The 19,205-nt window shown below is 52.5% G+C and overlaps 9 protein-coding genes across 9 annotated transcripts; 2 read left to right on the forward strand and 7 right to left on the reverse strand.

Annotated features, from left to right (window-relative positions):
* Window positions 1-282: 282 nt before the first annotated feature.
* Window positions 283-1,551, reverse strand: N7510_000050 (uncharacterized protein; the record flags this gene model as incomplete). Its single annotated transcript, XM_056971980.1, has 3 exons — window positions 283-447; window positions 498-1,393; window positions 1,449-1,551. The coding sequence occupies 3 exons, from the start codon at window positions 1,549-1,551 to the stop codon at window positions 283-285; spliced, it is 1,164 nt and encodes a 387-aa protein (XP_056837097.1).
* Window positions 1,552-2,764: 1,213 nt separating this feature from the next.
* N7510_000051 (uncharacterized protein) lies at window positions 2,765-3,268 on the reverse strand (the record flags this gene model as incomplete). Its single annotated transcript, XM_056971981.1, has 1 exon — window positions 2,765-3,268. One exon carries the CDS (start codon window positions 3,266-3,268, stop codon window positions 2,765-2,767), a length of 504 nt encoding a protein of 167 aa, XP_056837098.1.
* A 495-nt stretch (window positions 3,269-3,763) lies between these two features.
* N7510_000052 (uncharacterized protein) lies at window positions 3,764-4,820 on the reverse strand (the record flags this gene model as incomplete). The annotated part of the gene is made up of 3 exons (XM_056971982.1): window positions 3,764-3,973; window positions 4,064-4,245; window positions 4,790-4,820. The coding sequence occupies 3 exons, from the start codon at window positions 4,818-4,820 to the stop codon at window positions 3,764-3,766; spliced, it is 423 nt and encodes a 140-aa protein (XP_056837099.1).
* A 565-nt stretch (window positions 4,821-5,385) lies between these two features.
* N7510_000053 (WD repeat protein) lies at window positions 5,386-8,157 on the forward strand (the record flags this gene model as incomplete). Its single annotated transcript, XM_056971983.1, has 1 exon — window positions 5,386-8,157. The coding sequence occupies one exon, from the start codon at window positions 5,386-5,388 to the stop codon at window positions 8,155-8,157; it is 2,772 nt and encodes a 923-aa protein (XP_056837100.1).
* A 400-nt stretch (window positions 8,158-8,557) lies between these two features.
* Window positions 8,558-9,546, forward strand: N7510_000054 (WW domain-containing protein; the record flags this gene model as incomplete). Its single annotated transcript, XM_056971984.1, has 2 exons — window positions 8,558-8,643; window positions 8,706-9,546. 2 exons carry the CDS (start codon window positions 8,558-8,560, stop codon window positions 9,544-9,546), a joined length of 927 nt encoding a protein of 308 aa, XP_056837101.1.
* Window positions 9,547-9,829: 283 nt separating this feature from the next.
* On the reverse strand, window positions 9,830-10,724 carry N7510_000055 (uncharacterized protein; the record flags this gene model as incomplete). The annotated part of the gene is made up of 3 exons (XM_056971985.1): window positions 9,830-10,035; window positions 10,100-10,192; window positions 10,250-10,724. The coding sequence occupies 3 exons, from the start codon at window positions 10,722-10,724 to the stop codon at window positions 9,830-9,832; spliced, it is 774 nt and encodes a 257-aa protein (XP_056837102.1).
* A 212-nt stretch (window positions 10,725-10,936) lies between these two features.
* On the reverse strand, window positions 10,937-12,256 carry N7510_000056 (uncharacterized protein; the record flags this gene model as incomplete). Its single annotated transcript, XM_056971986.1, has 3 exons — window positions 10,937-11,193; window positions 11,351-11,883; window positions 12,222-12,256. The coding sequence occupies 3 exons, from the start codon at window positions 12,254-12,256 to the stop codon at window positions 10,937-10,939; spliced, it is 825 nt and encodes a 274-aa protein (XP_056837103.1).
* Window positions 12,257-14,447: 2,191 nt separating this feature from the next.
* On the reverse strand, window positions 14,448-15,503 carry N7510_000057 (uncharacterized protein; the record flags this gene model as incomplete). Its single annotated transcript, XM_056971987.1, has 3 exons — window positions 14,448-14,798; window positions 14,854-15,434; window positions 15,488-15,503. The coding sequence occupies 3 exons, from the start codon at window positions 15,501-15,503 to the stop codon at window positions 14,448-14,450; spliced, it is 948 nt and encodes a 315-aa protein (XP_056837104.1).
* A 489-nt stretch (window positions 15,504-15,992) lies between these two features.
* Window positions 15,993-17,788, reverse strand: N7510_000058 (putative 2-methylcitrate dehydratase; the record flags this gene model as incomplete). Its single annotated transcript, XM_056971988.1, has 4 exons — window positions 15,993-16,424; window positions 16,472-16,656; window positions 16,707-17,484; window positions 17,537-17,788. 4 exons carry the CDS (start codon window positions 17,786-17,788, stop codon window positions 15,993-15,995), a joined length of 1,647 nt encoding a protein of 548 aa, XP_056837105.1.
* Between the last annotated feature and the right edge of the window lie 1,417 nt (window positions 17,789-19,205).

Raw genomic sequence — 19,205 nt, forward strand, 5'->3', positions numbered from 1 at the left:
GATTTGTCGTCTTGCGATTTGAGAGGAAAAGCCGACCAGATCAAGGCAAATCGGTCCGGGGATGTCGGCTAGGATCCCAGAGCGTATGACTCTCTATTTGTTTACATGAGTACTAGAAAGGAAGAGTCGATGATCAGGCTTCTGTCAGCGAAATACAATTGCATTTTTCTACAAACAACCGTTTTATCTTCAAGGCTGCTTGGTTAGGTCAGTTCAAGATACATAGAAAAGAGCAACATCCAGGATGATGCCGGAGACGGATAAAATGGCATGATGCATCCTTTATTCAAGCAATGGACTGGCATATTGCCGCAAATTGCGCAAAGGCTGTGCCGTGCTGAGCACGTACTGTAGAAATGTAGAATATTCCCAGCCCAGCTCGCTGGCTGCAAGACTCATTAAACTCGCCTGGTCGTCACGGCCGGGCCGTCCAGGGCCAGTGATGTTCTAAGTTAAAGTCAGCACAGGAAAATAAAGCAGATGGGTAGTAAACATACCGGTTTCATATTAATATCAAACAAGGCAAAAGGCGATCTCGGCTCAAATCTCCGAATATCAATGCGAATAGGAGCTGTCGTTTGCAACAGGTCTCCAACGGCCTCACATTGCTTCATAATATCCGCATAGGCCGGGTCAGCATCACGGGTCACAGCTGAAACAGCGCGCGAGTTGGTTGTCACAGCCACTTTGCCACTGTACGGAGCAATGCCATCGACGTGATTAAAGCGCACGACAGGTGGAAGAGCCTTGTGGCCTGCATAGTCCGTGGGGTCATTTGAAGACACGGACGGCGGGAGGACGGTAACGGTCCCTTCCTCTCCGCGAAGGTACTCTTCCACTAGCACGCGGGGGGATTCGTCGAACAAGGCAGACACATGCTCTGCCAGATCGGCGCGGGTGTAGCATATTTTCACTCCGTGACTGCCCCGGCCACGAACAGGTTTGGCTACTAAAGGATAGTCTGACTCAGGGATGGAGGCGAGAACGGCCGGTAGATCCCTGTCTCGTTCTCCTTGAGATATGGGAGTAGCCAAATGGGGATCCTGGACAGTCCACGAACGTGGAAGACTCATCCCCCGACGACGAAGTGCGTCGTTCAGAAATGACTTATCGTCATACATATCAAAGCACTGTGGCGGCTGGCCGACCACCTTAAGACTGGACTCGTGCGCATCTAGCAGCGACGAGGTCTGTAGTGGATGCGCCGCAAAGAGTACCGTGTTAGCCCACAGATGGGTGGCGCCCTTTCTCACCGCGGACAGAATGCCCTCCTCGGTGTCAGGGAAGCACCAGTGGTTCTCGTTTGCCGGATCTGGTGCTTCCACGGGTGTCAGTACAGGGATACCCGTACGAGATAACGTGTAGGCGATATCTGAGCCCGAATCGCGGTATCCTGTTATTTTACTTTAGCTGGGCCTGGTAGTAGTTATATGAACCTGACGACCCACCTCCAGGCTTCCGCGGCTTGCTCACCCCGCCATATGTCGGGGGAGCCAGCGCCTGATACAGGACTGCGACAATGGGCATTGTCGCTTCTGACTTTTGGGACATCGTTAGAGATCGTGTTTGGTGTAGAAACAGGATATTTCTCCCGACTGGTAAGAAAACAGAACGACCAAACATCGTGGTGAAGGCTGTTTAAATAGGCGTCGGTCAGTGCCCGACAATCTGCGTGTGGCAACGACTCACCAATTCATCGTCAAGAGATTTCCTGGTGCAAAATCGCCATTAATCGGCGATACTCTCTCCGCATAACCGCGTGCAATGAGTTGTGGTGAGGCTGTCCGCAGGGCTGGAAACAAAGCGCCGATCATCGGGTCGGAACAATCTTTCGGGACAGCACAAGTCGGGGTGCATATGTCGGGGGAGCCAGCGCCTGATACAGGACTACGACAGTGGGCATTGTCGCTTCTGACCTTTGGGACATCGTTAGAGATCGCGTTTGGTGTAGAAACAGGATTTTTCTCCCGGCCGGTAAGAAAACAGAACGACCGAACACCGTGGTGAAGGCTGTTTGAATAGGCGTCGATTAGTGCCCAGCAATCTGCGTGTGGCAACGACTCGCCAATTCATCGTCAAGAAGTTTCCTGGTGCAATATCGCCATAAATCGGCAATACTCTCTCCGCATGACTGTGTGCAATGAGTTGTGGTGAGGCTGTCCGCAGGGCTGGAAACAAAGCGCCGATAATCGGAACAATTCTTCGGGACCGCCCGAGTCGGGGTGGCCCCGAGGACTCTACAGCAATGGGGGATCGGAGAGAATTTATTCATCGTGTAAAAATTACATTCAGTTAAATATGCTTCTGCTTGCTACCGCAGAAGCGTTGAATTGGCGGCTACAAACACAAAACATCAAAGCGTGAAGTGATCAATGTCCAAATCCAGAGGGTGAAAAATCAACAGCAAATCCGAAGACTCGGAGGTTGTCCGCCAAAATATGGCCCAGCTCAGGACACTGCTGATCTGTTTGAGCGTCCGCAAAGGAAATTGACCATACAGCGACCATTCCAAGGCTTTCGGGCGCGGCCACACTGAGTTTGGTGCCGCGAGGCCCTTGGTGATCCCTAAACAGAACCCCGACTTGGCTCCGTTGCGAACCATAAATCGAGCGCCAGCAGTGCGCACTGACCGTTATAGATGAGGCCAAGAAGTAGTTGACACGAGTCGACACGGGAGAAATGCAAAGAGAAAGCGTGTGACTTTGTCAGAGCAAGAGACAGTAAAGATTCAGGATGCGCAAGCAGCGCATCCACATGACGACATTCAGCTCTCTTTTTCATCATGATGGCGCAGCTTCTCGAAGCTATCTCGGACGGTGTCTCGGACACTGAAGCCACCGAAGAGCCAATCGTTTGAATGCCGGCCGCAGTGGTTCACCGTGCCACTGTAGCGACGGTAGTCATCGCTGGTCTTGCGGGTCGAAGTGGGGGCACACTTTGTGCCAAAGTCCTCTTTAGGTGAACGAGGTGAAGAGTTGTCGGGGGACATTTGAACGGGGCTCGTCGAGTGGTGGTCGTCGTCAAAATATGACATTTTGGGTGCACTCCGAGGGATATCTCGAGGCTGGGAGGCCATGGATTGGCGAGACGAGGTATCAGGGATGTTGACCGGTGTAGGAGACTTGGAGCGCGGATGGAACCGTTTGGAGGACAAGAAGTTGGACTTGGGCTTCTCGTAGAGCGGCTGGCTGTCTCGGGTCGAAGTCGAATTGGACGAGGTCAGGGAGAGTGATCGCTTGGGGTGCTGACTGGAAGAACGGGAGTGCATTACTGTCCCGGGGGGTAGAGGAAGAAGATGAACTGGGACAGTTGTTGGGGGCGTGTGCTGCTTTATGGATGAGAATTTCCATGTTGTGTCCCCCTCTTTGTAACTAAGTGGTAGGGCAGCCAATCCTAATGAACCCCGTCACGGACCGGGCCCTGGCCACAACCAACGGACGGCCCTCGTTGGGGTCCCACTCGTAAGGTTTAGGGTCGGTGAGGATGACTCGATGGGCGAGCGAGGGCCCAATCATGGCCTCGTGTGGTCTTGGGAGCCGCTCCCACCCGGGGGTCCGTCCCGCATATTCACCGCTGGTCCATCTGCACTCCGGTAGGCACCCAGATTATGGTGATGATTGACGAGCGAATTAGGTGGGTTGGGCATGCAGCCCACTGACTAGTGCCTGCCTGCGGAAGCACCCCCGAGGTCAGCTGGACCATGGAACGAGCCCTATGGCGAGACGGGACAACACTAGTGCACTAGTACCACGCTACCTCTCTTCTAGCGGGCTTCGAGAAGCCAACGACCAGTGGTGACGTGGTCGGTCCCTCGGTATAGTAGAGGTCGAGCCTGACTTTGGGCGTCTTTCCGGCAGCGTTGGTGAGCTGCTTTCGGGGATTGAAGGCTGTGAAGGGAGATAAGAAGCGTATCCTTGCGGTGCTCCACATGATGTGCCCCGCTCGGGTCTGGGGGCGCAAGATCGGTGGATTGCTGTCACAATGTCTGGGAAGAGAGCTTCCTCAGTTGGGAAGGGGGTTTCACCACGATCCATGATCCATCCCCGTGCCGGCTAGAGATTACCTCGCTGCCACGGTGCTCAGCTTGCTTGGCCCGTTTTGTTTTGTAGAGCTTCGGCTCGCGGGCTTTGTTAGGGGTCGTAGAGGATTTGATTGAGACGCCTGAGACGACCGAGGGCGTGGCAGTCCCTTGTGATAGCGACGTCGCCTTGCTCAGCTCCTTTCTCTGTTGCATGTTATCGCGTTCTTTTGAAGGGGAGTTGTAAGGAATAGAACAACTACTTGTTAGGGTAGGAACCTGTCAGTCAGGTGAAGAAGACTTCTCGAAACGGTACCGAACGGGTAGAGATAAGGTAGACATACTGGAGCAATTCAGCGGAAGACAAAGGCACACCGATCCTGAACAGAATCAGGATGCGACCAGGTTCGTTCAAGCTTATAAATAAGAAAGATGATTCCGTACTTATTTAAAGGTCGTCGCACTTGTCAAGCCTAGGATGAGATGTGAACAAAGACTGGTGATAAGCCTAGGGCTGTTCACGATATGCGGTCTCGACGATATTATCGCAGGGATTTTAGTCGAACGATGCGATATACGATAATGAAAAATCCTAACGATATCGTATCGTGAACAACACTAGGTGAGCCTAGTGGTATTGCTTCTTACTCGGTGCCTACATCATCGTCTTCTGTCACCCGCTGTTACCGCGAATCCAGGAGAGCAAATGATGAAGCTATTGTAAAGCTATCCACAGGAGGCAGCGGTCACGCGCTCACCCACTCTTCTCACCGCCCGGCGGCTCGTGGGCTGCGGCTTCCATCGCGCGTCCAAACGCGCTTTCTTTCTTTTCGTTTGTTGCTCACTCTCTGCCCCCCTGCCTCCTCACTCTCTCTCTCTTTATACCCTTGCTGGAAGGCTTGATGAAGTCTCTCTGAAGTCTCTTTGAAGTTGATCTCCAAGGTGTGAACCCTGGAGACTCGGGCGCCGATCGACTGCGCTGCTCTCTGACTACTGACTAGAACCACCACGCTTGTCCCCACCAGTACTGCGCGCGCCGATCCAGACCGCACCATCCTGCTCCCTGTTCTCCCCACATCAAGTGTTTTGATCACCGGTCCTGATTTCGACACGCCAACAGGCACTGAGAAAGCTTTCTGCGTCGATCCTTCTCTTCTATGGGTTTGCTTGGGTGTGCTAGGCTCTACAACTCTTCTGCTGCGGGTGACGGTGCGTGGAAGCCTGGGGTGATGCCTATCTCGGCCTGGGCCCCGGTATAGCCGCCTGTGATTCGGGGTGTCTGATACAGTGAGGTTTTGCTGGTCGTAAGGGACGACCCGATTTACTATATGGCCTTCACTGACATTCTCAACAAGGGCTTCTTATCGATGGCAGCTAACACCATCGCCACTGGCCTTTGCTCTTACCCGACCGCCTGTGGCATCGCTGATGACCCCTATTATCGGGAAGAGGCCCAGCGCCTGATGGGCATTTTCACAACGGTCTCGTCACAGCCCCGAGAACCCAACCCAAAGTTGGTCACCCACGGCCACACAACGTTTCGCCTGGGACCAAAGGGGAGTGGTTTGCAGGAATCTTGTTCCGTCAACATTAACAGACAAGACAACCCCCCTTCCTCGTCCAAACCCAACCAAGCGCCATGCCTCATGAGCAGTCACGGGCTCTTTCGAAATCCAACTCTACGAAAAGTAGCGACAATCTCGAATGTAACCAAAAACATTGAAGGTCATTCATCCACCTCAAGGCCTTTACTCGACACTCACGCGGGAAAGTCCACCCAACCATCAATCACGCCCACATATAATATGGGCAAACCTACACGACGCTCCAGTCGGTCAAGGACCACGCCAGCAAACTACTATGCGCGTATCCATTTGTATGAGTCTTCCGAAGACGCGCCTCCGAGGTCTCGCAGGCCCTCTTTGGGCCATTCGACATCCGAATCTTCTCGGCAGTCCCGCACATTGACCCCCACATCTAAATACCTTTCGCAAGATGCGATAACAGAAGCTAGGGTTTTATCCGTCCGGCGGCCGGGCTTTCTGAATATCCAAAAGCTTCTTGGGGACCGTGAAACTGGCTGCGCTGCAAAACAGCGTCAGATTCACAGCCAAATATCCTCCGATTTTCGACTTGTCAAGCAATGGAAGGGTGCGTCAAATGACCTGAATGTTTTGGTCTGGTCTCCCGATTGCACCAGATTCGCAGCGGGGGCTACCGCTCAGTCGGACGACTTGAACATGCAGTACAACCGAGTGAACAACCTGATTTTGGGGGATCTGCCAACAAATTCTCTGAAGGAGTTGCCGGACCATTGGATTCCTCGGCCAGTTCGGGCAGATGCTGCAAACTCGAATTTTAATGACTGTCGCCTCTTTATGAGCGTATCTGACATGCAGTGGATCGGCGACCGGCTCTACACTGCGAGTTTTGACCGAACAGTCAAGATCTGGGATGTTGGAACGCACAGAGGTGTTTATTGCCTTCAGACCTTGAAGCATGAGACAAAGGTACAAGTTATGGCTCGATCACATCTTGACTCTGAGATTTTGGCATCTGGCACGGATTCTTTCAGGATTTGGGATACACGGGACCTTGCGAACCCCACATACAACCTTCTTGATATCGACCCACTGAAGGCCAGCATTGGTTTAGAACCAACTGCCCTTGTATGGGGGCATACTGCGCAAACCAAGGACCTTTTGGTGGGCGGTATGTCCGGAAAGGCTTCTTCTGATTACGACACGGTCAACCACGGCCATTTGGCAATGTGGCGGGCTGCTGAATCTCGTATGGAGTCCATGCAGTTAACGCCCAACTCGCAGAACGTCTTCACTGTCAAGTGGCATCACTCGCTTCCTATGTTTGCGACTGCAAGTTCCGAATCTAAGTACAAGGCCGTGAAGTCAGGTACCCCCAGAGATACTAAGTCGGCTGTGCGCGTATACGACCCCTTGAGAGTCAGATGGGCTAGCATGGAATTTTTTTGTCCCGCGTTAGATGTCAACGAAGTGACATTTTGTCCGATGGATTCGATCTACATCACTGCCAGCTGCACGGATGGCAATACTTACGTGTGGGATAACCGCAATCCTCGCCATGCCCTCCACCAACTAAGCCATGGACCTCCGCTTAGCCCGATTGACTCAGATTGTCCTCGAGAAGAAGTGGATGTTGGTGTTCGCGCTGCACTGTGGGGTTGTACAATTGACCAGTTCTTTACGGGGGCTTCGGATGGCTTCTTGAAGCGATGGGATATCCGCCGGTCCTGCGAAGATGTTCTTGTCGAGGATACCGCCACTCTGAAAGAGGGGATTTCATGTGGTGCACTCTCGGAGGATAAATCCCAGTTTCTCATTGGGGGTGGCGAAGGGGGGATCCATGTCCTTTCTACGGGTGCATATTCTGACCTCGATGATATCGCCTTTCGTTTCGAGTGGGCTGCACAGCAGCAAGACGACGAAGTTTCTGAGGCTAAAGCGAAAGCCTCCGAGTCTGGGGTGAAAGCCTCGAACGATTACATTGCGTCCGGCCAGCTCTACCGGCATCACAAGTATGGCATGGGACAAGGGTCGCACTATGAAGGTCCTTATGCCCGCTGGGCCCGCGGGCTTGATGAAGACAAGCCCAAACCGCAAGACATCCAGTCACTCCCTATCTTGGACAAATGGCGAATCCGCCAGCTTGCCGGGGGCCGGGCCCAACACCGAGACGGCCTTGACCCGAAATCAAAAAGAGAGATCGACAAGTGCAGGCTTACTGCTCAAATCCTAAACCGTCGTCGACCACGCTCGAAACACGGCTGTGAAGGACACAAGGTTAAATTTGAACCTGGACACCGTCGCCCCAAGAAGAGAAAGCACCGCTCTCCCGAGCTTATCAATCTTGTCAGTGGCGAGGAGGATAACGTCAAGCCCAAGAAGGTGAAGAAAAAGAAGACGCACTTGATCAAGACTACAGCCTGGATCGATTTGACTGGCGTCTCGGACACTGACGAGGCGGATACGACGCAACCGGTAGAGACAGCCCAGTCGGTAGTGGAGGCCGCATCTGAAGGTTGGCGGGAGAGTTCCGAGGAAGACTACTGGTGGCCCGACAGTGGAACAATTGACCCGAACTGCCCAGAGGTAGTGGTCTAGCTCAGCCTTTTTGTTCGGATTAGCGGCATTGCAAGATACGGCGTTACTATTGATGAATAACAAATGAATGAGATGCATTCCTAGGTACTATCTACCTGGTAGTTACCCACAGCCAGTAAGCGTACAGTACTGAAATGAAGAATCATGTTTTCCGTCGTCATACTTGAGAGGTACTTAGCACAGCCCCCGGTGGCGCAGAGGGGCAGTGGCGTTAGTGGGTGCCCGAGGTCATAAACGGACCAGGTATTCCAATCCAAGTATACCGTCTTCTTCTTCTTCTTCTTCTTCTTCCTTTATTCTTCTGCCTTGCACCCAACCAACCCTCCTGCACTTTCTTTCCTCACTGCAATCATCACTGTGAATTCCTCGGACTAAATCCTCCATCCATCTCCCTTCACTGATGTCGTTCGCTCCACCCCCCGGCCCACCCCCACCCTCGGTGCCCGAGGGATGGAAGGTTCAATACGACGATCGCTACAAGACATGGTTCGCATCTTCCTGGCCACCAGAAGCAGAAGCAAATAATCGGTTACTAACATTCAGCGCAGGTTCTACATCGACCTCGCGACGGGCAAATCGCAATGGGAAAAGCCCCAAGCCCACCCTGGTAGCCACGCGCCCCCCGACGCACCTCCCTCCTACGACGTCAGTTCGGCCGATCCAGCAGCGGTAGCCAGCGCGGGCGACAAGAAACAGCCCGGGATGGGGTCCAACAATCCGTACAACACGGCAGGAGGACGGAGCAGCCAAAGTCCCAGCATGGTCGACGAGGACGCCCGCCTCGCTGCCAAGTTGCAGGCCGAGGAAGACGCCCGCGCCGACGGTGCGCGGGGGTCCAACACCCCAGGCGCGTCTTCGGACTACTACAATGAGCCACCGCAGCCACAAGGATATTCGGCCGGACCATCCAGCTCCCAGAGTCCAGGTCCCATGCCAGAGCAGAAGCGTAGCAAGGGCTTTCTGGGTAAGCTGATGGGCAAGAGCTCGAGTAGCAGCTCACGACCGCCTCCGCCAAGGCCCCAATATGGATCGTATGGGCCGCCACCACCGCAGCAGGGGCCTCCGCTGGGAGGGTATTACGGGGGATATTCTCCGCAACCACAACCGGGCTATGGCTACCCTCCCGGTCCTGGCTACGGCTATCCACCCCAAGGTGGTTACTATCCACAGCAGCAACCCCCACGAAAATCCGGCATGGGCACTGCTGGTGCGGCGGCCCTGGGCGTTGGCGGTGGGTTGTTGGGCGGGATGCTACTGGCCGACACTATAGAGGATATGGGAGACCATAATGACTATGGCAATGGAGGATACGACAATGGAGGCTATGACAACAATGGAGGTGATTGGGGTGGTGGTGGTGATGATTTCGGAGGTGGGGATGGCATGTAGACTTGGGCTTTTTTACGATGTTTCGTGTTTTGCGATTGTTCGACAACTGCAGTGCATTGCCCCGGGCTTTTTGAGGAATGGGAGGACAGGCTCGGGGTGAAATTTTTTGTTTGGTTTCTAATTTCTGCTCGTTTTCGTTTCTCGGGTTGATGATAAAGGTTTCCCGAACATTCTCCAGAGCAAGACTTCTTATGTATGATGAAAAACGCACGTATAGAGACGGCGGGAATAGTCACAAATAGCTCGCCCGACTGTTGTAGAAGTCCAGTTTATACCTGTGCTTCTATCCACGCTTCCGCGCAGAATCAGCAGCCTCTCTGCCGGTTGCACCTCCACGGGCCGCCTCCGCACTTGCCATGGGGCCAGGAGAGGTCCCGGCCATCCATCCAGCTAGATCGAAGCCGCCTCCGGTCATCGCATTGCCCGTAGCCCCGGTGAGAGGGGAAGAACGAGAGTGTTGTTCGAACTCGGCGCGCGTTTCGGGGTCCACTAAGCGAGCATGAGGTGTCAAACACGAAACGCAACACCCAAAAGAATAAAAGACAAGACATACTGTTCTCCATGAGCTTGGGCATACCAAAGGTAATACCCAGCGCGACGACGGCCATCAAGATCATAGGGTTCTTAAATAGGCTCAGCGGCGAGACTATGCATACAAAAATCAGCGATGGCATCTAGGCTATGAGGAAAAGAGGCCACTCACACTTCGACCGCTCTTCATAGAAACTTATACGGCCAAGCACCTTCGCCTCAACGACAACATTCTCCTGCGCTCCGGTGGTAGCATCGCGAACGTATTTCTCCGAGCCGCGATTATCCCAGGGATTTCCGCGGAAGGTCTCCCAGACGCCGAGGATAGAGCCGTCGGCGGCGACGTCGACGCGGTACGGGGCGAAGGCGTATTCGCCGGCGGCGCGGATGTCGAGCAGGTAGGACTCCGGAGACGAGCTTGCGGGGAGGTCTCGGAAGGTGAAGGTCGAGGAGCGAGTGAGTGAGGCTGTTCGGATATGGTCGTTCTTGGAGGATGACGGCAAAGTCGTGAGGGTTGCGTGGGAGGTTGCGGGGAGAGCATGCGGGTTGGGGAGGATGTTTGAGGAGGGAATTGTGATTGTGAGGGAGGCACTGGCAGCTAAGGTAGCCAGGACGGCCCCGATGGAGAGTAGGGAAGGCAATTGCATGGCTGGGGTTGGGGCGTGAAGAGAGCAAAGGGAAGGGAAGGGAAAGGGTTGTTGCGTGGTGAGGTGATGGGGTCCGTGCTGACCAAGGACCTAGGGACTTGCAAGCTTAACTTGTAGGTAACCTAAATACATCAATCCCTGAGTTATGGATACCAGTCAAGCAATTCACACACACAGGAAGAAAATAAATACACATGCAATTTATCTATCCACTATGACCAGTCATTATGTCGAACATCCATCCTCCAGCCCATCATAGTACTCGACTGGGCCCGGTCCGCCACCAAGAGTGCCTCAATTGCGTCCTCTCCCTCGTACTCGTCTGCATCGCCGCCCACGCCATCCTCGGTACCCAGTTCCCTCGCGACGATATGGGCAACCGTTTTCTGATTCACATGATAGCAAGCAAGTACATCATTCGCGACGCGTCGCGAGGGCGTAACTGCCGCCTTGAGATCACAATGTCTCACTGAAAGCATAAAAGCATAAAAGACAAAGCTCCAACTTGTGGTTTTTTTTGTCCTCTTTCTATGACCCCATGCAATACAGTACTATGATACTCGCACGAATTTGGGGCAATCTTAATCACAGAAACAATTTTCATTTATCTAACATCGAGTGTTCACACTTGGCAATCGCGAGACCCGTCATTAGAATCAATTCCCGAATATTAGCAGTCTCGATCTCAGTCTCAATCTCGGTGGCCTCCTCTAAGCCATCGACGAAGATAATACCTTCTTGGTTCATAATAGCAATAACTTTAGACGGGTCCCAGTGCCGTTTCTGGTGACGGTTCACATTAAGCCGGCATAGACGCGTGTCCTGGTCCATGATAAATGGTAGGTCCGCCTGGGCCATTTCATATTTCGAATCCGAGTCCATATAACGCTCCCATAGAAGTGTGTTACGGTACGCCTTAGGGAATTCCCTGTCATGCGCTCGCTCATGCACGCGCTGGACCTGGTAACATGACTTGTCGATCTCGTCGAATCGCCATCGTTCGCTGGTCGCCAAGTTTATCCATCCTCCAGATAGACAGCAACACTTGCACCACATAAATCCGGGATAGTTGACATGAATACCGCCGACAACGTTCGCAATTTCGAAAGGAATAGACCTGGTGTCTCCGGTCTTGAGGGATGCTATATTGTCTTCATAACTAGTGACAATAATGTCGTTGCAGCTTAGCTTATAAGATGTTGAGTCTCGCTGCGGTAGCGAGATCCCCCAGTAAGCGGTGCTCCAGATATTATATATCGGGTATATAGAGCCTCCTTTCCAGGAGGACGCTTGGTTTATTTGGAAGCGCAAATTAGGCTCTGATGAGAATAGGCTCTAGTTGCCTGTGTTGATCGCCCAGGGCTCAGCGGGAGCAATTCAGAAAATATCTGTGTAGGTGGCTTTTGACGGCTCTAAACAAGCTTCATGATCGCCACTAGAGACGTGGAAGATTAGATTCCATGCCAAGGGATTGGTGAAGGATAGGGAAAGCCTTACTCAGAGGTCAGCTCGTCACCCTGAGGACGGTCCATTATGGCTACCGGGAGTATTACGACGACTGCGACGCATAGGGGAAGAATGAGGGGGAGGAAAAAACGGGAGTGGTGGGAAGGGAGAGTGTAGGCGGCCGATCATGCCAGATCACCAGAACTCCCAATATCCTATATGGTGATTCCATGAGGCATAACGGTACTATGACGATGACTCATCCGTTGGTTACGGCCATTACCATTACAGTTCTACCAAAGTTACACAGTGTTGACCTAAAGTGAGATTAGCGTATTTTGGATTTATTTTCTGGGAAAAAGGCGCAAGAGTGTGGAGTTATAAGTGATTTCGAAAACTACAGCAACTTAAGAAAAGCAATGTACAACGCATAGTTCATATAATTCACTTACGCTGGTCATTGCGTCCGGGTGAAATGGCAAACTGTGATATGCTTAGAGGGTAGTCAAACTTCAACACCCTGACTGAGCATTGCTGCGGTGGTGGAATTGCTTGTTACTATATGCGTGAGAAGGCGGGGACTTGATCAACCCAACCATTCCTAATGCGGTGAGGTTCGAATCACGCTGGCCATTGCTAAGCCGGTGAAATGGCCTCTTTAGATATATTCAAAAGTTGGCAAATTTTAACATTCCGTCACTTGAATTCAAGTGGTGAGCGATATGGCGGATTGATTCATTCAGGCTCTTCCAGACCACCATAACCTAAGTGATGAAATTTGATCACTCATGGTAGATGGCGAGTTGGAGTAGTAGGAGTGATTGACACCAGCGTCGGGCAGCTGGCGTGGGGGCCTGGAGGGGCCGGAAAGAAGGACTCCGCTCTACCTCGTGCAGTCGGGCAAACCCGATCATGTGCTCCTCTGCGTGTATATCAAGCGTGGTCGCAAGTAGTGGTACCCCAAGTCATTTGACATACAGATAGACATAGGGCACTATCTCTTCAGTTAGTGATCTCTGCGGGTAGGAATACCAGAGGCATCCTCTGAGCCCCGAGCGGATAATTTCCCTCGGTCCCATCAGCCGCGAAAGAAGGCCATGGAAGGGACTGATTTCTGGGGGAAGACCGGTTTCCTTGATCTCTGTAGCCAATTGCTACCTAAGGCTACGACTATCTTTAATCCTTCATTTTCCACACCAAGGGCGAAGGATGAAAACCAGTATGTATGATGATCTACATAATCTTAACACCAAGGAACCGTTGGGGGCTTGAATAATCCTGTAGGATTCCTGGGCGTACGTAAGTATTGCCCGGTAGTATTTTCTCTCAACTCTCGGAGTCCGCGCGCTATTAAAGGTCGCATTTGCGCATCTAAAGAAAAGAGGGTTTTCCATCGAATTCCTTGCATACAAAGTCACGCCTTACGGAAGTTAATCAATATGATTACCCTGAGTCCAAAGGCGTTGGCCGTAGCTGCCATCACTCTGAGTCTCTCACCTTCTGTTTTGGCATGTCTTGATATCACTAGCTACGTCGGCAATGGCAATTACTTCTCCGATGGCGCTTATGGCAATATCACAACAGTCGATAATGGCGTACAGACTTGTCGTGGCAATATAGGCACTGGAGACAAAGACATTGGAGGTACGTGTCTTGCTATGACTTTCCATTTCTTACTATGAGCAAACTCGGTAACTCGGTGTGTATAAAGATGGATGTATCAGCCGCTTCTCGCTGAACTACGACTATACCGATAACAATGGTTGGGGGCCTCTACCAATCACTTACTGCAACCCGGCACATTGGTATGCAACTCATCAATTGATTATAATATGGACAGCTTGAAGACTAACACTGTCCGTATAGTTACCAGATTAATGTTCCGTGCACCTTGGTGGAAAAGCAAAATAATGGAAAGGAGAACCTCTACTCTTGTACCCTGTCTAAATTCTGCTCGTGAAGCGAATTTTAGTGGAGTTGTGGACAAAGTCCATTGAAACTTCTCACCTGTGGGCATTATAGAATTGGAGAGGAACTGTTTGGCATATTTTTGGGGAGCGTAAAGAGAGATATTGGTCTCAGGTTTCGCGATACATATTCTACATTGCCCTAAAACGTACACATCCCCGCTGTTTATCTGGTCCTGTTTATGCGGCTGCATGCGCCTTTTCAGTGTGGTTCTCAATTTGCCAATAACGAGGTCGTAGAATGTGGCCCGTGGAGTTCCTCCCTGGATGAATGGAAGCTCCCACCTACGGTGTTTCTTATATATATTAGTTAAATTCCCACCAGGTCCTTAGTGTCGAGGTCGTTTGATGCTGAGAAAAGCTCATCAGCCTGGTCATCAATCGTCTTAGGCTTCCGGCCTAGCAGCTGTTCCAAGGTAGGATCAAGGAAGGCCTTTTCACCAAGCGAAATAGCAGTGTGCCAGCTCGCCCAGTTCTCAAGGAAGCTGACTTGCTCCGGTGGCACACTGCCATTCTTGATGTGCCATGCGATGGCCTCTTCAACGGGCAAAACGCGAACGTTGACCTTCCTGCCGGTATGCTTCATGTACTTCTTGATGATGTCAACCCCAGTCAAGAGCTCGGGACCAGTAAAATTTAGGGTTTCGTTGATGTGATTTTGCTACAACAGGGTCAGCCCACAGCCAGTTCTTCCATGTATGCGAAGCCACACATACCCAATTCGCGATGACCTTCGCGGTGGCCTCCCCCAGCTCAGCCCTATTCGCCCAGTGTTCAAAGCCGTCATTGGGTAGCACAGCGTCCTGGACGACGTTGGGAGTGGCATCCAGCTTTAGAAATCCGGCATAGTTGTTCCATAGGTGCGAGTACGACGCCATACGGAGGATCGTGTAGGTAATCCCGCTTTCCTTTAGGTAGCGTTCGGTCAGGAGGTGGGCCTGCGCGACCTGAGCGACGCTGGCGTTGCCTTCGGCTCCGCCACAGAATGACAGCGAGGTGTAGATTATGTGGCGCACGCCTGCGGCCTTCGCGGCATCGATGGCGTTTCGGTGCAGCTTGTATCGTTCCTCGCCCATGGAAGGGAACGACACCAAGAACAACACCTCTGCGCCGGAGTACGACTCCACCAGCGTTGACGGCTCATATACGTTGCCCTTGCGAATCTGAATCCCGGTTTCACGGACGGCAGTCGGGATGGCAGCCGTATTGTAGGATGAAATTCGCAGATCTGAGACCTGGACCAGCTTCTCTGAGAGGAGCGTCTGGAGCACGACGCGGCCTATACCGCCGGTAGAACCTAGAGACCCTGATTACTCATTGTTCGAGGACGGCATTCCACATATTTCATACCCGTAAGAACAATCATGATTAGACAAGAATTATTTATTTGCCAGGAAGAAGCTGGAGTGTGAAAGGATGCTTGAATTATGGTCCGAGACGGATCGAAGACCAGGATTTCGCACCGTTCTAAATGTTTTCTGCAACTGCATCGTATTAAATGTCACGTCGAGCGCCACAGAGAATGCGTATAGAAGCAGAACCCGCTAATCGTCCTGGTGGAGATTCCCGCCTTAGCCAATGACGTCAATATATTCCCTTCAAGTAATTGTCACGAATTGACTTGCTATGCCATTATTGATAATTGGAAGGCTGGACATCTCTCGCCCGACGTACGTTTTGGGGGGAGGACTCTTGGTCAAACCTGGATCACCTGTACATCTGGAAGATCGGAGTAAATGGACTTGATGATCACGCGCACGAGAAATAAACTGTCTATAAAACTTTTGCGGTATATGAATCGAAATATATCATCAAATACATTGCTATTATTCGAGAACAACCTCATCCATCTCGCTTACGCAGAGGCAACCATCTTGTCCGTGACATATAGGTCAACATACTGGTCGACATCATAGTTCTCCAGCTGCTTGCGGTCATTGCCCAGGTTCACGAGCTGATCGATGCGGGCCTGGTCAAAGTGTGCCTGCAGGTGGCGCTTGTACTTGGCGAGAATCTCGGGCTTGGCCTCCTCACGACGCAGGCGGTGGCCCAGCGGAGCCTCGACAGCGACTTCCTCAAGCACGGTACCATCGTTCAGAGTGACGGTCAGCGCGTTGGGGATGGTGCGCTTGCTAGGGTTGTGGTAGTCTTTGGTGAACTGCTCATCTTCAACGCAGCGAATGCGCTTGCGCAGATCCTCGACCAGAGGCGAGGTCGCAGCCTCGGAGCCATCAGCGTAGTCGTTGGCAGTCAGGCGGTTGAAAGCGAGCATCGTGGCCACCATGTACTGCTCGGCGATTAGCAATTTCCCGTAAAAGGGTCCACCGCACTTACTTGAACACAGTGATCGCGGTCAGCAAAGTTGTCCATTGCCTTGAACTGCTTGTCGATAATACGGATGCAAGCCTCGTGGGTGCGGTTGGTAATTTCCTTGATGTCCTTGGCGCTCTTGCCCATGGCGGCCAGCTTCTTGTTAATGATCTGGGCCGCTTCAATCGCAGTCTGAGAGTGGAATTCGGCTATTCACGAGAATCAGCACCGTTCAATTGATAAGACGGGACATACTTACCAGGATAGGACACCTTGAACAGAACGTTCTCCATAACGTAGCTGCCATACGGACGCTGGTACTGGAACTTCTTGCCCTTGAACAGGACATCGTAGAACCCCCAGACAGGAGCAGAGAGCACAGTGTGCAGACCACCCTCACCCTTCTGCACCTTCAAAACCAAATTGACAGCACGCTGGCAGGCATCGCCGGCAGCCCATGATTTGCGCGACATGGTGTTGGGCGTGTGACGGTACGTGCGGAGGCTCTGGCCGTCCACCCAGGCCTGGGTGATAGCGTCGGCGGTCTGCTTCTCGCTCAGGCCAAGCATCTTGGCGACAACAGCCGTGGTTGCGACCTTGACTAGCACCACGTGGTCCAGGCCAACCTTGTTGAACGAGTTCTCCAGCGCCAGCACACCCTGGATCTCGTGGGCCTTGATCATGGCCTCCAGAACCTCGTGGACCTTGACAATCTTGCCCTGGCCTACGTTGCCTCCCGCACGGTTAGTGCGCGAAATCCAGTCCGCCACGGCCAGAATACCACCCAGATTATCGGAGGGGTGGCCCCACTCCGCGGCCAGCCAGCAGTCATTGTAGTCCAGCCAGCGGATCATGGCACCAATGTTGAAGGCACCGTTCACGGGGTCCAACTGGTAGGGCGTTCCCGGCACGCGTGTGCCGTGGGGGACGACAGTACCATCCACCACGGGGCCGAGCAGCTTCGCGCATTCCTTGAACTTCAAGGCCTCCAATCCACAGCCGAGGGTATCGAGGAAGACCAGACGCGCAGTGTCGAACTGTGTCATATGGTCAGCGTGTGCAAGGCAGCGACCCAACGAGGTAACTCACCGCCAGGTCGGAATCCACGTTGTATTGGTGGATGTAGCTGGCCATGTCCTGGATCTCGGGGTCGTAGGGCTTGTCGGCGGAGGCCGGCGGAGCGGCAGACTGACGAGCGGCCATGTTGGAGAAGTGCGAGGCACGGAGAGCAGCAGTGGTCGGGATGGATGAAGTGCGAAGAGGAAATCTGGAGACGACGGGGATGCGGGCCAACGTGCGGGGTGTCGTGTGGGTCAATCGTCGCAGGGCGGGAAGGGACATGGTGAGAGAAACAGCGAAGGGAAGAGCAATGGGAGGAGTGGGAAGACGAAGAGAATAGAGGAGGGGCAATTGAGGAAGATATGTGGAGAGAGAGAGAGAGAGAGAGAGAGAGAGAGAGAGAAAAGGGTGTTATTGGTGTGGGAAAAAAGGGTGAGTGAGCTCAAGTTGACTTCACTGGGCCGAGGGTCGGTTAGTGACGGTCGGAAGTACAGACGACTATGTGCTGCCCTATGTACGGCTTATTAGATGATTCACGGGAACTCCGTAACTAACAGGTAGTACCGAGGAAGAGATCCTAATATTCTCTTTTCGGATGAGCAACTATGATCGTGGGAAGAATATCGTCAATGTTGGATTTGTTGAGCAGCCCCGAAGATCGCCCAGCCGAGCGAAAATCGGACGCCGACAGCCGGGAGACGATTCTCTTCACGTGTGCCGATCGTAGACTCGAAGAAAAAGAAAACTCCCCGGCAAGAGTAATACATCGTGGCTAGCACCAAGTATAATATTATGTACATGTTAGGTCCACAGACATCAAGCCCTGTCTCACCATCACCCTTTTGCGATCATTATTAGTGACCCCTGTTTACAAGGCCACATATTCGGTCGTCAGTGGTAACTGCGAGCATCTGCCGCTGTCTGATCTGATCCGACCCCAGAATGAAATTGAGTCGGGCAAGATCATTGTGGCATGCGACAAACAGGACTGCTCCCTTCCGCTGGAGAGCACAGATCAACAGATCGATGAGAACCATTGTTCATATCATGATGACCCGGTGGCTTAACTACTATGGGGGCTAAGTTACACCTGTCCTGGTGCTACATTGTATAGGTAGAGCTCAGCAAAAGTCTCCGGGGGTTACAGTCAGGCACCATACTGGTTTTCGACTGGGAGTCTCATCTCATTCTTATGATTATGAGGCACCATCATTATTGTTGTTGCAATAATCCTTCCTTTGCTCTGATTGCAGGGGCGCACCCTTGCCCGGACCCTATATCAGAAACACGAGCCCAGACCAAGGCGAGGGTTTAGGCTCATCCCGTGGATCCTTCGGCAGATACTACACTATTATTGCGTCTACGTGGTTTTGACTTTCTTGGCCACATCCTGCGCCCCTGCTCTACGAACGAAGGAGTCGGTTTCGTGTTCCTTGAAACAAATAATCCTCCCCGTCTCGCCCCCATTCCCGCCAGATTCTACGGGAGATGAACTCGATTCGTGGTCGTATTCAGGATTTTGGTTATCATTGGATCGACCCCGTACAAGGCCCCCACGGGTCTGCTTTTGCGATGATTAGATGGATTCTTCTCGTAGTGTTTAATATAAAGCGTGACGGCGGCCCTGGGTATAGGCCGTGTACAGAGTTCGATCACCATCGTACCGAGACTGGCTCTTTACTCTGTCGTTCTTTATCCT

Source organism: Penicillium lagena (genome assembly GCF_028827675.1).
Source record: "Penicillium lagena strain IBT 129212 chromosome Unknown utg000001l_segment0_segment0, whole genome shotgun sequence".
Lineage (NCBI taxonomy): Eukaryota > Fungi > Ascomycota > Eurotiomycetes > Eurotiales > Aspergillaceae > Penicillium > Penicillium lagena.